Genomic DNA, 17,598 nt, shown 5'->3' with positions numbered 1-17,598 from the left:
ACTGATCCTTGCTTATAGAGAGGTTCATGTACCCTTGAGAGGGAAGCGTGCTTTTGATTTTGTTTACTTATTTAACCTGAAATGGAAACAATTTGCCCTTGAACTTTTCACCCTGTTGGCACATGACAACATCCACAGCTACTAGAAGCAATGTCAGTGTGCAGCTGATGGCATTCCCTTTACCACTTTCATAGTTGAGACAGGACCTATTCTTATTTTTTAGAAATAAGAGTGGATGAAGGAAACAAGTAAGTAAAATGTAGGGAAAAAAAAAAAGATTTTAAAATCAAACTGTGCCTGTATTTGTACTTGTATGAATATCATAAATGAACTTCTCTAATCAATCAAAATCGGAACTAGCAGAAGAGAGTACAGAGTTGTTTGATAATGTGCATGTAACTTGCACTTAATTGGGTTGTCTGATTATTGTGAATACAGATCAACAACAGCAATTAGAGACTTGTAATGTGCAGAAGTCTTGAAGGGAGATCAAGGCTTGAGATTTGCAGCTGAATAACAAATACATCCTCTTGTGTGCTCCTTTGTTGTAAGAAAAAGTTTTATATTTTGAGAGCGTTTCAATTTTGCTATGGTCTATAAACCAAGATAATTATGTTGTGATAAATATTATTGCTAGTATAAATAAATGTAACCTGACTGATGTGAGTTAAATTAATCTTGCTTGTTACAAAGTAGATGTTACTGAAAGTATATGTGGCATAAATCTGTTTAGTGCAGAGTTGTCTTAGCTAATTGTAAATTAACCAGTGCAAATGGAAGAAGCAGACTGTTATTATGGAAAACCATAAAAATTAGTTTACTCTCATGTCAGGGTAGAAGAAGGACTGTACAGAGCTCTGTATTCCCCTGGTTAGGCTGCCTCCAGTATCTCCACCAGTATTGCTGGTTTCACGCTGTAATGATAACACAGGCACTCAGCTTCTAATTCAAGCAGCAGAGACAGCCCAAAGGAAGCTGGGTTTTGTTCCTATTTGTGCTATATTATCAATCTAGTATGCTGTATTTTTCTCGAATCTTATTTTCTATTTCTGTCACTTTTTCTAGTTTAGCTTAAAGTTCTTTGGGACCATGTTTCTACAGTATCTTGATTTTGGATTAACTGTTTCCAGGGGTTTCATAAGTGCAAATAATGCTTAACCCCATGCACATGTGTTTTTGTTGTTGGGGTAGCAACGACTGGAAACAGATGTGTATTTTCTCATTATACTTTTAAAATATAGCCTAAAATATGTTCATGTCATGAATATTTCACTTGAAACATTAATATGGTAGCTGTGTGCGGGGCACGGCTTCATAATCTTCCTGCTTCTTGTGGTACACCGTCTTTCTTCAGCACTAAGTATGTGCTCATTTTGAAAAGTGGCTAGTTGTGGGAGCACAGCAGGTGTCTCTGAAAATATGGATGGTTATTATCTGAAGCAGCCAACCTTTTTTTATTTAAAAGCAAGTGGAAGTGTAGAAGCTGATTTGAGACCTAAATTCTCCTGTGGATGCTCTTGCCACCGAGACTGCAGAAAGCCTCTGTTGCTGAAATAAACCAAAACCAACCAAACTAAAACCTCTTGTGAATTAAGAAATAACTTACTTTTATGACTGAGAGAGTTTAGGGGCTTTATTTTCTTACATATATAAGGGAACAAGAAGACATCAAGAAAACTGAGTAGAAAGGATAAGAAAATTGAATTGTGCATTGTAAAGCTTTGCTCTTTGACAGACTTTGTTATTTATTAAAAGTTATCTAGATTGTATATTTTCTCCCAGTTCTGGAAAGTTGATTGGAATTCTGCAAAAACACTGGTGTTTTTACTTATCACTGATTTTAGTAGAGACTTGGCAGTTAAGACTGTGCTTAATTGGTCAAATTATTTTATTTCTTTATAATATATGTGCATTTTAATTCAGATAAAATTGCTTTCCAATGGTAACTTTAATTAAAATAGTTTAATTTTTAATTCCTTTTTTTTGAAGCTTTTTATTATAAGTAAATGGACTAACAGAGCAACAAGGTGATGGAATTCTCTGCAATATTTTCTGTTGGCTTGAATTGTTGATGCAAGCTTGCAAGCTGCATTGGGTCCTGTTGTAAATGAACTTTAATAGAAAACCTCTTGTTTTCATTTTTCTTGTAATATGTGGTAACTTACACTGATTAGCGCTTTTTTTTTGTAATCGCAGCTTGATCTTTGCCATTTTTTTAATATTTGTGCCCTTTATAATACTGGTTGTTTTCTTTTTCCTTTAGGCTACCAATATCACCATCCCTCCAAGATGAGTAACAGCCACCCGCTTCGTCCTTACACAGCTGTGGGTGAGATTGACCACGTTCACATTCTGTCAGAGCACATTGGTGCTCTAATGAATGGGGAAGAATATAGTGACGTTACCTTTATTGTAGAAAAGAAACGTTTTCCGGCACACAGAGTGATCCTGGCTGCTAGGTGCCATTATTTCAGGTGAAGTAAAGCTTTTGTCAGGCTCACAGGAAATTTTCATGCAGATAAGATAAACATTGTTTCTCTATGAACTTTTCAGGGTGTAATCATCTGTCCATTGAGTGTGACCTTTTCTGTGTGAATGTTTCCCTGCACATCAAATCATTGTGTCCAAATATAAAAAGATAAATACCATGTCATGATGTTATTCTTTTGACCTTCATTAAATTGGATTTTGAAGGTAGTTTCACAAATTCAAGAGAGAGGTAACTTCTGAACAGAAAAGTTGTGCTGTAAAATGGTTTTGATTTCTCAGAGTATGGATGTTTTGCTTCTATGGAATATACTCAATTAGAAAGTTCAATTTTCGTGCATTGGAATTGAGTATTTAAAGAGGTCTGGCTGGTACAGTTTAGAATATATATTTTAAAACTTGGAATGATGCTAATCCAGCTCTTTTAAGAGATGGACATTTTTCATTCTAAATATAATTAATAGAGCTTCCTGATAATCTTCCAGTTAATTTTATGAGAGGGATAAGCTCATAAGTAAACTAAGGTGTGAACGCAAATTGTGTTCCAACTGCCTATCATATTATAAAAAAATCATTATTAGTACTTGGATTTTGCTCAAGATTTAGGATTTCATTGGAGTTGCTGTGTGCTGGGTTTAGGGTAAGGAACAGAGGATCAAGAATCCCATGATTTGTTCATCTACCATTGCCATTATAGTGGCAAACTATTAGTTTCACTTGCTTTCTGCAAAATTTTCATTTTTTTTTTCTCACTGAGAGCACTATATAAAAAAAAAAAAAAAGAGGATCAAATCTCATTTTCTGCTTTGCAAGCTATTGTTCAAAGTAGAGATGGAGCAATTATTGTGTAGGATAAAAACCTGATGCATTAGAGTATTACTCTTGTGCAGCTTCTTGCAGAGCAGACCTTACTTTATATGCCAAGTATAAGGATTTTTCCTTTGTACATTCTTAAACCATATCCCTTTTGTATTCCCCTTGCTGTAAATAGTCATTTATTCCTTTTTCCTTCTACTTTTTGCCTGGCTTTTATCAGGATATAAACTTCTCAAATTTTGTCTTCCTTACAGAGCATTATTGTATGGCGGAATGAGAGAATCTCAGCCTGAAGCAGAAATTCCTCTTCAGGACACCACTGCAGAAGCATTTACCATGCTGTTGAAATATATTTACACTGGTCGTGCTACACTACGAGATGAGAAAGAGGAGGTTCTCCTAGACTTCCTAAGCCTGGCACATAAATATGGGTTCCCAGAACTGGAGGATTCCACGTCTGAGTATCTTTGCACAATACTTAATATTCAGAATGTCTGCATGACATTTGATGTTGCCAGTCTGTATTCCCTTCCCAAATTAACTTGTATGTGTTGTATGTTCATGGATAGAAATGCCCAAGAGGTGCTCTCCAGCGAAGGCTTCCTGTCGCTTTCTAAGGTATATCTTTTGTTTGCACTTTTTTCCCCAGGCATGTTAATTTTAATTTCTCTACAACTTCACGATAAAATACTAATGGGGGCACAAAATACAAGTTTATATATTAGTTAACAGGTATCATTTTTTACTAGTGAAACTATGACAGTTGGAAATGTTTAAGCCAAGGTGAACTGTTCTGAATTTTTTAGGTATTTAGTTTTGACCAGTCAGAATAGCTAAATGTAGTAAATTTGATGGAGTGTTTGAAAAGGTAGGAGCAGACAATCTAATCTTAAGCTGTCTTTTTTCATCTGTTCTTGAAATAATATAATTTGGCTTCTGAACGCTGTCCAGAGGATATAAAGGAAAGATTTGAAGGTAGCAGAAGATACTACTTTCCATTAATTTCTTGATATAAGCTATCTCGGTGATGGATGATATTTCTACTGTGTAAGCTAAAGCATTCTGGAAGTTTCTGTGATTTATATTACTTATTGTCATCGTGTTCTGAAATTGCATAATATGGTGATGGTGTAGGGTGGTTTGGGTTTTTTCTGTGTTGTTTTTGTTGTTGCTGTTAGATGCATACATATTTGTGTCTGAGTTAGGCTGTTGTATGCCACTGAAATTTTCCACTTACTCTGGAGTGGTCTTTGAACTGGACATAATAATGATAGAGTGTTTTCAAGTAGTGTTCACGTGAAGCAGTAGAGCATCTTGAATGAATGATGGTTTAATTTTTATTTTTTTAAATGTTTTCTGTGAAAAGGCTGTGATGGGTCTATTCCTTGAATAAGTACAAGACACTCTGCTGAGTGACTTACTAGTTGCATGGGGAAAAAATGTGTTCTCTCTCTACTGTACCCTGTTATGTGCAGTTTGTTAAATCTGAGCTCTGAGAGCATATTATCAATAAAGAAATTAGCAAATGTCATTCATCAGGAAGCACATACTTTGACATCTTTGGTATAGTCAGTCCTGTTATATATGAGAGATTTGTCTTTTTGTTCTTTGTTCTTTTTGTTCTCATTTTGCAGTCAGTGGGTTTTCTGCATGATTAAGAACCACTGAAGTTTTTGCCTGCTGATTCTAAGTTGGTACTGAAAGAGAGCTAGAAAGGGTGGGGGGGAGGTAGAAATCCCAAGTAGTTATAAATGGTTTTAAAAGGTGATTGCAAGCCACACTTTTTCTCGTCAGTGTTCTTATACCAGTCTAACCTTAAGGGAATGCTTTGAACTATACTACCGAATCCCCAAACCACTTCTTATGTTCCAAAGTAAATTTGATGCAGTAACTGGAATTAAATTGATTTGAATAGTTCTCCGCATTTCAATTCTGACTTATTTCTCCTAGTGGGTTTGTAATATTACCTATTCTTTATGTGATAGATTCAATAATTTTTTGCATAAGTAACTAAAACAAGCTACTGTTTCAGGTAGTCTTTTAATGACTAAAGTTAAAATGCCCATTCATTTTTGCCTTATTTTAGTTTCATTTTTTCTTCCTGTTTTAAAAAAATTATTTAATTTTATTTCTATTTATTTAGGACTTTTTTTTTTCTTTCCAGGCTGCTCTTCTAAGTATTGTACTAAGGGACTCATTTGCAGCTCCTGAGAAGGACATTTTCCAAGCTTTGATGAATTGGTGTAAACATAACCCCAAGGAAAACCATGCTGAAATCATGCAAGCAGTACGTTTGCCTTTAATGAGTCTAACAGAACTACTAAATGTTGTAAGACCTTCTGGATTGTTGTCACCCGATGCCATCCTAGATGCCATTAAGATTCGTTCTGAAAGTCGGGACATGGACCTCAACTACAGGGGCATGCTAAGTAAGTATGAGGTTGGTGGTTTGGTTTTTCTTTTAGTCATTTGGTGACTATAGTTGTCTGGAGGATATGGTTAATTCGTTCTTCGAGTTTTTATCTATCATGTGTTTTAAAAAGCTTATATAATTAAATATCTTGTTACATACTGTTCTTGCCATTTCTATTCCTCAAATGGTATTAGTCAACATATCTTCTTACTTTGTATCTCATATTACTCAAACATGAATGTTGCAATAAGAGTATTTTCCTAGAGGAAGTACTATTCTAATAGCAAATCTTTGGCAAAAACATTAAAAATAAAAATGCATTGGCTGCGGGATACGTGATCATTCAAATGGTTTTATGTTGATGATAACTTGTTTTCTGCTTCATGAAGATTTTAATCTTCACTACTTTTGATTTTTCTCATACTATTTACATGCTTGCCCAAGTAGTATAAACAAGTCTTCCAAAATTTTGTTAATGGAAGTCTGAAAAGTTTGACTTTTGTCTGTGTTCTCTGTTAATTCAACAAGAATATCTAACACTGAGCTTCAGAAAGATATTGTTAGTTTGCTATCTAATGTGTGATTTGTAGAGAGTCTTTGCCCCACAGCAAAGAATCAAGTGAAGTGTTCTTTGAAAGCCTGCAGTGGAGTCTGTCAGTCATGTATGAAGAGCCCTGAAAATGTAACTACTTTCTCAGAACTGCATCTCCCCTTTGTTCTCTCTTAGAAGTTACAGATTTAATATTTAAACACAGGAGTTAATATTAGGATATTGTAAAAGTCTTGTCATGTAAGACATTCTATTGGCAGTGCAGTGTTTTCTGACTTTTTTTCTCCCTATTTATGTCTCAATAATAATAGACGCCTAATCTCAAAATTTCTAGCTTTGTCAGAATTACAGCTTTTTATAGAATTGAATTTCTGTGTTGTTTTAGTACTAGTTCAGGCTCTTGGGACTACTGCTGTTTGTGGAAACATTGCAATTTCATAGTTGTGCATTTGATGTTTTTATGTAGTAGTACTACAATGCAGTTAAAATTCCACCACTTCAAATTATGTTCTTTATATGTTAAACTTAATGTCCTGTTAAAATCCATACTTCTCTTGCCAACCTGCCTGAATGGTTAAGGGGCAGATTTTCATCATTTAGCTTTCAGATCATGTTTTATAGACCTGTCCTCAAACAAGACTGTTCAAAATGCCTTTTTAACAGGGTGGTTCATCAGTGTATTGTTTCGTAGTTGGAGTTAGGGATCATTATCCCCAGTTATCTTGATGGAAGATCTGCTCGTAGGATATAACAAGTTTATTCCTGTTAAGTGGTGGCAAAAAGACCTTGCTTTACCATGTCACTTCAGAGCTCTAGTAGCCAAAATTTCCCATTTCACTCAGGTTTGTTTAGCTTTGCAGAATACTGGAAGCTTGTATAGCTGTCAAAATAGCTTGTATAGCTATATCACCCTATATACCACTCTGCAAATGCACGATGCATCCACATCTTGAACTTTTCATGGGATTTTTAGTTTCCTTCCACTTCAAACCAAAAAACCTCCAGTTGAAATTAGAACAAAAAAAAATCTGAAAGGGCAAAAAATTATTAGAGGTATGGTGAGAGAGTGATCACAAAGAGAGACTTGAATAGACCAAACCTTTAAAACCAGGAGGAAAGTGATGATTGAATGAGAAAGGTTCAATAGAATTCTGTAAAATCGTGAAGGGGACTGAGAACATAGATGCTACATACTAGTAAATTATCACTACATATTATGATAAAAGGCCTTAGGGGTATCAAATGAGATGGAAGAAGGAAAATTTCTAAAATACTTCTCTTTTTCTACTTTTGTTTTTCCTTGAGCGTGTGGTCATGGCCAAAAAAGGATGCTGGCAATAATTCTTTGTTCTGACCTAATACAGCTGACGTTTAGAACATCTAATCTGCAGTATGAGAGTGTAAAAACTAAGCAATTATTTCCTTCTCTTCATAGTACCAGGGGAAAATATTGCAACAATGAAGTATGGAGCGCAGGTTGTAAAAGGGGAGCTGAAGTCCGCTTTATTAGATGGGGATACTCAGAACTATGACTTGGATCATGGCTTCTCTCGACACCCGATCGATGATGACTGCCGTTCTGGAATTGAAATCAAACTAGGCCAGCCGTCAATAATCAACCACATACGAATACTCCTGTGGGACAGAGATAGTCGGTAGGTGCCAAGTTCATGTAAATAGGGAAAGTAATGCATTTTGTACCAGTGGTAATATATCAGTGCAAAATATTCATTAAATATTTTGTAGAAACAGCATAATACAGTGTTGGAGATGACAATGAAAATAGTTATTTTTAAAAACCCTGTTTTTTAAATGCAGTTTTGGCTGCTTACACACCAGATCATCTCTATGATAGTAATCTACCTCATAATATTTCAGAGTATTTTTTGTGTCTTCATTAAATAGTTTATATTAATAATGCAAGTTTACATAATTTAAATTGTTATAATTGTTTTCTATTTGCCACTTAGTTTTCAGCTGCTTTTATTTCAGTTTGAAAAAGAATATTCTAGTTCTTTTGCAGAAACCGTATTTTTTACGTATTTACATTCCAAACATTGAAGGAATGTTTATTCAGATTTTTTTCAATATATCAAAATTGTTAAGAAATAACACACTTTGCTAATAATTTGGAGATAGTAAAATTTATTTAGTGAATTACCAGCTAACTACAGCAGTTATTAGAAGCCACTTCTTGGTGAGACTGGTGAAGTATGAACTATCTTGGATGACTTAGCCAATTTATGCTCAGCTGCTTTGTATTATTATGGAATGCATGAAAGATTAAATTACGCATATTTTAACAACTGAGTGACTGCTTAAGTAGGAAAATTGCAAGGTTCTTTTTATCTGACAAATTGAGTATATTAATTTTATAACTTGGCATGACAAAGATTTTTACAGTTTAGTACACAGCTCATGCAGATATTCATAAGCAATTTTCTATGAAAAACAATAAAACAAGCTACTTATACTTTTAACACATTATTACCTTTCTGATAAAAGTTTAATTTTATATTGCTTCCAGACTAATAGTTTAAAATTGCGAAACAGTTGCATTTTGTTTTGTTAACTAAGATATGTGCTATTTTACAACACCGTGTACTAATGTTTTATTGATTTTTATTTTTGTAAATTAACTTATTTTAAAAATATGATTTACAGTTATTAATCATTCAAAACAAACTGCATTAATTTTTAGCTATTTAATTTTTTCAAGTAAGTTCTTCACATTCAGTTCAACTGAAATTTATGCTTTTCTTCTATTCCTTTTGGAAAGATTGAAAAGTAAAACTTTGAAAGTACAAGGAACTACTTCATACAATATTACACTACTTGTCCCAGAAGATCAACCCAGTTTATAAACCAATTATCAACCAATTTTATAACATTCGAAAAAGTATTGAAGACATATAATGAAGCGTTCTCTAGCAATTTTTAGAAAAATGACCCTCATCTGCAAGGCAAAACCCAGCAGCTGTAGAAACGTAGAGAAAACCCGTTATCCTTAGGACAACTTATTAAACAGTAATATGTTGCTTGGTGTCTTTTGCCCTTCCTCTGAAATTTGTAGAACAAATCTTTTTTGGTGGCAGAATACCAGACAAGATGGACTTCTACTCCAGAGTTTTTTGTCTTCATAAATTGCTGTGGGTACATTGGTTTAGAATCTCATTTATGCATCATCCTGACTTTTTTTGTTTTTCTCCAGAAAGTTTGCTATTGGACTTTCTTTTGCTTTGTATCAGGTATAGTGCCCAAATTGTCAGGTTCACCCCGCCTCCAGTAGCTCAACTATCTAAGATAAATGGAAAACAAAGTATTTGGGCTACTTTTGTCCAGCTGTGGGCTCCTCAGTACAAGGGGGAACTTATTGCTGTCTTCACATATTTAGTCAAAGAATATAGAGAACGCAGGGCCAGAGTCCTCTAACAGCTGTGTGCTGAGAGGGCAAAGAGCAGTGGGCAAAAGCAGCAAGATAAGTTCCTGGTAAATATTAGGAAAATAATTGATAATGGGGTAGTTGAATGTAGGCAAAGTTTGCCCAGAGAGGTTATGGATATCAGTCCTTGGAGGTATGCAGAACTTTACCAGCCAGGACCTTAAGGATCTTGCTCTAAGATTGTCCTTGCTTTTTCTAGAGATCCTTTCCAACTTATATACTCTTTTAGTCTAAGAATTGCCAGCCACTTATCTGCATCTTTCTCATGGGATACGTGAATAATGTCTCCAAAATAGATGGTTTAGCAACTGTACGAGCGCATGGTGGACATCTTTTTAAACTACTCATTTATTTTAACTGTCTCTCCGAAGCTCTGGTTTGTTGAATATCTTTATATAGATAATGTACGTTATTAACAGAACCAAATGCAAACTAACAGATGTGTTTTGCACCTCTAGTTTAGAGGTGTTATTAACAGATGAATTGTGGATATAAACATGCTTAGGAGACTAGCTGTCCAAATTACCTCTGCAAAAAGCATGCTATCCTTAAGAAAATAAAAGGCATTGTGTTGTGTATGATAATGGGACTGTATTTTTGAGATAATTTTTGTTTGCTTGGTACCTTCAGAAACAAAAAACCCAGCATGTTGTATATTGGCTACAAATTTACATTATTCTAGTGATGGTGATGTGAGAATCCCTAAATTCTCACCACACAGAGGGCAGACAGTAAGTTTTGTATCCAAACTGCTGAAACTCTAAAATGCTGGATGCTAGTTTGGCGGAGTACACATGGGCTAGTAATAATAATGTTGCTAAAACACCGTGTATTTATATGGGTTGCGAATATTACACATCTGGTTGGTGTGAATGTGAGAACTGATTATGCAATTGACATCTTGAAGACTCTGCATTACCTTTCAAAGTTGATAAATTAATTTTAGATATCTTAGATACAGGTCTGTGGGTAGGAACAAATAGCCTTATTTTCAGCACAACTGAAAATCCAGAGAAAGTGTAAGATTTAATACCCAAGATGTGGCTGCTTGTATTTTAACCAGTGTTTTTTGACAATCCATAGGTCTTATTCCTACTACATTGAGGTGTCCATGGATGAGTTAGACTGGATTCGGGTTATTGATCACTCAAAATACCTCTGTCGATCCTGGCAGAACCTCTATTTTCCTGCCCGTGTCTGCAGGTTAGTTCATCCATGTCATGTTGCATGGCTATCATTAAATAATGTAGACACCAGAATAAGTTGCTGGATTTTGCCCTTGCATTATGAGTTTTGATAATGTATGATATACGCAACTTTCATCTGCTATCTTAAAAAAATTAAATTTGTCTATCTTGGTGGTTGCTTTTTAAATGTAAATATAGGTGATAAATTGCAGACCTCCTGTTTTGAAAACTCTCTTGCTTCCATCTTGAACTCTGTATCTCTTTATCTGTTCTTTACTTTTTGAGTTGTACTCACTTTTCCTTTTGCAGCTGATTTATTTTTTTTCAGTCAGTAGTAAACATCATTCCTCGACTGCCAAAATGTTTAAAATGTTTTTACATACTTGCTGTACAACTTGGACATGTGTTTTTATATATTTTATATTTTTTCTGCTGTTGCATTGAAAAAGTGTTTTAGGCAGTTGTGAGAGAGAGAAAGGGGAGAATTAGGACTAAGGAGGTTTGAGCAATGCATTGTGTAAACCAAAGCAGCCAGATGGGTTTAATTGTTGTTAAGGTGATGATGTCTTTTTACTGTAAATGCTGGGAATTCTGGGAAGAGCTTATGATCACAGTGAAGCTATTTTATGCAAAAGCTGAATCGAGCTCATTGATAGAGAGGCAACAATTTGTAGATTGCGGATGTTACCATAATGAGATTTTGGGTCATAGACCGAAAAAGGAAATGCCCTACATTTTAAGAATTATTCTGTAGACACACACTTTTTAATCAGCACAGCAATTCTTGGCATCCCCAAGGAGGGAAAGTGCTTTATTTTCTCCAAAGAATGACTCTTTCTCTGATCTTTACTGCTCTGCAACATGAGATTGTCCACATGGACTACAACTCTTTGCCAGCAGTGTCTGGTGGGTCACTTGTGTGTCTCTCCTTCTCAGATAACTCTTCTCTCAGGCTCCCTGTCCTCTTAGTAAGTTCATCCTGAATGTAACGGACTTGAAAGTTATTTTTCCTGATATAAAGAAATGCGTTTTCACCTTTTCCCTGCAAGTTTTATGATTCTGATTTTACTATTTTTCTGAAATGGCTGGTGCTGTCCTCTAGTTTGTGTGCAAATCTGATAATTTTTTTCTTCAAGGTGTCTGTAATAAATCGTCTAGCAATAATGCAATGCCTCATGGAGTTTATAGGTGTTGTACGTTTCCTGGGGATATTTTGGTGTGCGTGTGTGACCTTAACTTGGTGCAAAGTGGACAGATTTTTAGTAAGCACAGCTTTTTTGCTTCCGTCATACTGGCAAGAAGATTTGAAGAGATCTAGGATGTTATGGCAGGACTTCCCTTGATATTCTTTCAAAAGGGCAGCCATTCTTTGTCCTCATCCAAAGACTTGTCCAAAAGAGATTTTTCTAATTCAGTATCAGTTTATTTGCTTGTCATCCTCTCCCTCAGCTGTCTTTACCTTTACGTGTGTCTGTGCCATGTTTTGAGAGCATTATTGCCCTGTTTTGGCAAAGACTTTTTTTAACCTTGCCTGAAAGTGCACTGAGGCAAGAGTGAAGAGGAGAACGTTATTCCAAGGTTTTAGGTAGTACCTTACTCATATTTTGGCACAAAAGGACCTCTTGTATTTTCTGGCTCTCTGATCTCTTAATCCTTTGTGACTTGCCCTCTATTGGACAAGCCTAGTATCAGGAGGGAGTTAATTTCATGTGGTGTTTCTTTATGCATAGCTATATGTTGTTTGCTTAAATGCGTGCACAAGCACACGTGGAAACCTCCACCTTGCAGTTTTATTTTAGCAGATAGTTGAAGTATACAGTTGTCCAGGTAACTACAGCACAGTTTTCCCTATCACATAGTCCTCATGCCTCTTATTTTTCCTGTTCTGCTCCATGATCCCCAGTAAACCTGTTATTTTCTATAAATCTCTGTTCCTCATTATCATATCCACAGAGTGGTGTGGAATTCCCTGGAGGTGTGTATCTGATTTGAAGAGCAAGTGAAAGAGCTAAAGAGAAAATGATGTAGCAGCATAAATTTATGAGTACTTGTTGTTAAGGAGCAATAACCTTAAGGCAATGTGAGTTCCCAGTTGTGGGTCAACATGATAATTCAGGGTAGTTTAGATAAGGCTGTTCTGTAATTTGTCTGTACATCAGTGAATTGTCGCCTATGTTATATAAAGAGTGCATTTGCTAGTCAAAAATAAAAGTACTGTGACTATAGTTTACTGTTCTTTTTATGTATTTTTCCTGTAAATAATAAGAAAAAGCTATTATATATGTAATTAAGAGACCTACAATTGATGACAATTTTTTTAGGAGCTCCACTTCAAGATCTTTGTATTTATTTATTTGCTTTAATATAAATAGGTTCAACTTGATGGTTGGCTCTGCTTTAATGAGGGGTTTGGACCAGCTGACCTCCAGAAGAGAGGTTTTGGGTGAGGGAGGCCACGTACACATACATATTAGTATTTGAGACTTTGATTTATCTGTCTTGTAATTAATATGCTGTATAGAAAGAAGTAATCAAGGAGGACTAGGCTTTTTTTCTGTTTCTAATTTTGCGGTTTTGTGATTATGTATTTGAAGTGGTTTTGTTTACTTAAATGAGTTAAACTGGTTATATTTAGGATACTAACATACACAAAACAGAAATCCTAAAATACATAGCAGCTTTTTGTCTAAAAAGATATGATATCCAGTGTTGTTAGCACAGATTAAAAATATGAACTAATATGAGATTGTCAGAATGTATTCTTTTAAGACTAGATATTGTTTTTACAGATGTTATGCATGCTTGTCAAAGGGCAGATATGTTTTAAGTGTTTTATATTCTCTGTCCAGAAAGATATTATCAGATTATCAGCAAATAATGAAAAAAACCCAAAAACCAAAAAACCCCAAAATACAACAACAACAAACAACAAAACAAAAAGCATTTATTTCATTTCAGAATGAAAATGCCTGCCCCATTTTTAAAGGAAGACTGTAATCCAACTCATCACTCACATATATTAGCACTAGGTCAATTAATACATTCTTTACATCCCAAACTACTTATGTTTTCATATTGCTCAACACTACTTCCGCTCTGTACTCTTGAGTCAGTCTGACAAGTTCCACTGCCAAAATTTTCCTATTCATGGACAACAGGAGTACTGAAGAATGCAAGTATCATGCTTTGCTCTGTGTTCTTGCCATTAATTTTAACATTTATTCCCCTTTTGTCTTAGTCATGCAGATAATAATATCTTTGCAAACGACCACTTAGGGAACCATGCAGCAATTTTTTTAAAGGTATATGTGCATTGTCAGTGGAAGATTCTGGACTAAATATCTTTTCACAGTACAGTTTCTTACTGGTAGAGATTTGAGATAGGTGGTGGTGATGTGTTTTGTGGGGTTTTTTGGTGGTGGTAGTGGTGGTGGTTTTTTAGTTGATTTTAGTTCAGAGTGCTTTATGGCATCACTGTATAGGATAAATTCTTCAGTAGTAACAGAGAATTGAAGACTAGAGTTATTTGCTGTGTTTTTTATCTAGGCATCTCTTTTCAAAGCAAGGGAGTAGAACATGCCAGATTCTCTACATGTTGTTGAAGGACAGCCTCTTTGTGTCTGATACACTAGAGCAATTGTTCAAATATAGATTATAAAGAGAATATGAGCCCTGTAACATTAGGCAAGGTTAGTTGCCTTTTTGAGTTACCTTTCACATAAATATTACTTATGCAAGGTGAGAGCTGTCAAGGGCTGAACTAATGTGTTCACCTGAGTTTTAAGAAGCTGTTCAAACATTTCCATAGACATAAAAATTGATGGTGTGTATATTCTGTTTGCATGTGTAAAGGTGGGTTTTTTTTTTTTGAAAAGCCTTCACTTTTAATCTATCCTTTTTCAAATCCACAATCAATGCGTTTCTCACACTAGCTGGATGGAAAAAAATGCAACCTTCTGGCATTTAGTTGTTAAATAAAACAAGTAATTTATACCACAATAAATTAAGACCAGTTCAGTCTCCTTAACAAGTAATTTATTGTATTATGAGTGTCATAGTGTGTATCATGACTTTTTTTTTTAATATATGGAGCATTGTGTAGTGTTTGCAGCAGTGTTAGAGTTAGCGGCATTATTGTACTTCCCATGAAAGATAATTTGTACTGGGCAAAGCATGTACCAAGCCATCCAAACTGATTAGGCAGAATCAAGTAAGCAATGTGACTCTACACTCTTCCCTTCTTCGTGTTCCTTGTGGGCTCCAGTCTGTTTCAATAGGTTCAGATACCGTTTGCCAGCCATAGACTTTATCTAGATTAATGTATGAAAAATGGAAGGGCAGTGACCAAAGACTCTGCAATTCTGTAATGAAAAGGAGATGTGAAGATTGTTTATGCTTCCTCACACAAAGACAATTATTTATTTGTGTTTTGTAGGATTTAATCCCTGATTCAGATACACAAGCTGATTTGTACAAGGAAGATTAATTCTTAGGTGTCGAAGCTTAGTATAACAGGTGGGAGGGTGTTGCTGTATTTTGAGGTGGTTTTGTTTTTTGGTTTTTGGGGGTTTTTGTGGTGTTTGTTTGGGGTTTTTTTTTTAATAAGAGAAAAAACTACGTATTATACCTGGGCTTTTTATTGACATAATTGTATTTTAGACTTTTAATTTTTGCTTTAAATATTTTAGATGATGTTATTCCACCACCTTTAAAAATTGAACAGCCATATACTATGCAGAAAAAGCAAATAAGAGAGAGGGTTTACAGGGCAATTTTTTCTTTTTTAAAGTGGTACTGTATTTTTTTTTCCATTTCTTTTGGTCCTAGTTTCATTGTTTGCATTCGTATAGCAGTTTTCATGTAGAGCTGAAGACTTTATTTACATGGAAGACGGGAGACAGAAAATAGTCATGTAAGCAGGTTTCTGTCAGTTAGGAACAAGTGTCAGATTCATAGTTACTCCAGCTTCCTCTTTTCATAGGCAATGTGGAAGAGAATGCTTGTGTGTTTATTATCCTTCTGTGGTTTATTACCAATTTTTGGAGTGAATGTTTTCCTTTCCTATTTCCAAGTATTTTTAGTATGTGTTTGTTAATTAAGCCAGCTGCATACCCTGTCATTAAACTGAAAAAACGAACACCATCTTCCTGATGATATTAAAAAGTTAACTCTGTCTTCCATAGCACCTACTCAGTCCATAGTCGTGACAATGTTGGATTGTGTTGTGTTTTAAGAAATCAGTGATAAAAATCATAGAAGAGCTGCTTGTAGGTTATTTTTCATGTGGATATCAGTTTGAGTACGGGTAAGCAACAATAGTTCATTAAAAAAAAATTAAGATAAGCAGAGCTGAGATTTTTAAGCCACAGCTCTCTTTTCAGGATAAAAAAGTGGAAATACATTAAGTGAATGTTAATATCTCTAAAGGTCTTTGAACAGGCAATGCTGTTTTCTGTTTTATCCTTCTCACTTTTTTTTTTTTGTGGCTTCCATCTTTTTATTTTGCCCTGGACCACAAATTTTGAAGAAGTTCATTAAAGCAATTACAAGAAAATGAAGTATTTTGAGAAGTCTCAACATAAGTCAAAAGTAGCCACAAGGTGTCACTATGATAAAAGTTTAGAAGACTTAATGTTTAGCTGTTATTCATAGTGCATGTTGAGCTTGTGTACTAAACTTTCCAGATTTACGGAATCATTATTGTTTGCTGGTTTTGCTATATTTTCCATGTCTCATCTGACATTGGATGATTCTGAGTTTTAATTGGAGAAGTGTTTGCTTAACGAGAACAATTTATGGTTTGAAATGTAATGCTATTTTGTCACTAATACCAGAATTTCACAAAGATGATGAAAGGGGGAAGGGGTCAATTTTTATCTGCATTTGTTACTATTTTCTTATCTCTTCTTGAGACATTATACTGTGGCTAATCAAAGGGAAATATTAATTAATTACTACTCCATAAACTTTTGGTCCTAAAGCATGTTTCTATTAAAAGATCTGATAATGCTATAAATGTGGGAAATTATTTAAGCATATTATTTTTTCCCTTTTCAAAAATTTGTTTTAACTTGAAAAATGTTGAGGTTTTCTCCTACTACTACGTAGAATTAGTAGTGGTATAATATGTCTAAATGCTCCGTGTTTCCCTTAAAGTGCTTGGCTGCTATAGAAATTGTGGTATGTAATTGTTTTTACTTTAGAAGGTGCATTCGTGTATTAAATGTATTTATCAGTGTGGAGAGAATTTCTTGCCTTTCCTTTTATTAAGCATTGATGATACTGGGTGATTTTTTTTGTTCAATGCTCCAGCAGTTTTTGCTACTAATGATCACACCGTTTATAATCCTCTGCCTGAGTGGAGATAAATTAAATTGTAGAGCCTGACTCCTGAGCACTGAAAAAAGCAAAATGTAATAAGAGTAAATGTTTCAGTACTAGCACAGTTCTAAACTAAGAAAGGTTATTAGTTGTGCACAATTATTTTGCAGGTAGTGACACATGAACAGATGTGATTTTTAAGTACAGGCTAGATAACATTTTTTTTCTTTAATTGTCTTCTTGGTCAGGCAGCCTCAGATACCTGTGCTTTATACTGGTGATGGTACAATCATTTTATTTATTTTTCTTTCCACATGAAACAGCAATGTCTCACTTTTAGCCTTACCAGTAGGTCTTGGACATCCTTATAGAATCACAGAAT

The 17,598-nt window shown here is 34.8% G+C and overlaps 1 protein-coding gene across 3 annotated transcripts in view; it reads left to right on the top strand.

Annotated features, from left to right (window-relative positions):
• Positions 1–17,598, top strand: part of BTBD9 (BTB domain containing 9) — a 119,607-nt gene that overhangs the window by 4,896 nt on the left and 97,113 nt on the right. The window contains exons 3-7 of one of the 3 annotated variants that reach the window (XM_065632816.1): positions 2,264–2,474; positions 3,558–3,921; positions 5,468–5,732; positions 7,702–7,921; positions 10,792–10,911. In XM_065632816.1, coding sequence (XP_065488888.1) covers positions 2,264–2,474; positions 3,558–3,921; positions 5,468–5,732; positions 7,702–7,921; positions 10,792–10,911 — 1,180 coding nt within the window. Of the gene's footprint in view, positions 1–2,263; positions 2,475–3,557; positions 3,922–5,467; positions 5,733–7,701; positions 7,922–10,791; positions 10,912–17,598 lie in introns of those variants that run through there. The other 2 variants (XM_065632817.1, XM_065632818.1) reach the window with 2 other exon arrangements.

This window comes from Caloenas nicobarica, chromosome 3, assembly GCF_036013445.1.
Source record: "Caloenas nicobarica isolate bCalNic1 chromosome 3, bCalNic1.hap1, whole genome shotgun sequence".
NCBI classification, from domain to species: domain Eukaryota; kingdom Metazoa; phylum Chordata; class Aves; order Columbiformes; family Columbidae; genus Caloenas; species Caloenas nicobarica.
Note: the sequence above shows the minus strand (reverse complement) of the source record. Positions and strands in the feature narration are given on the sequence as shown.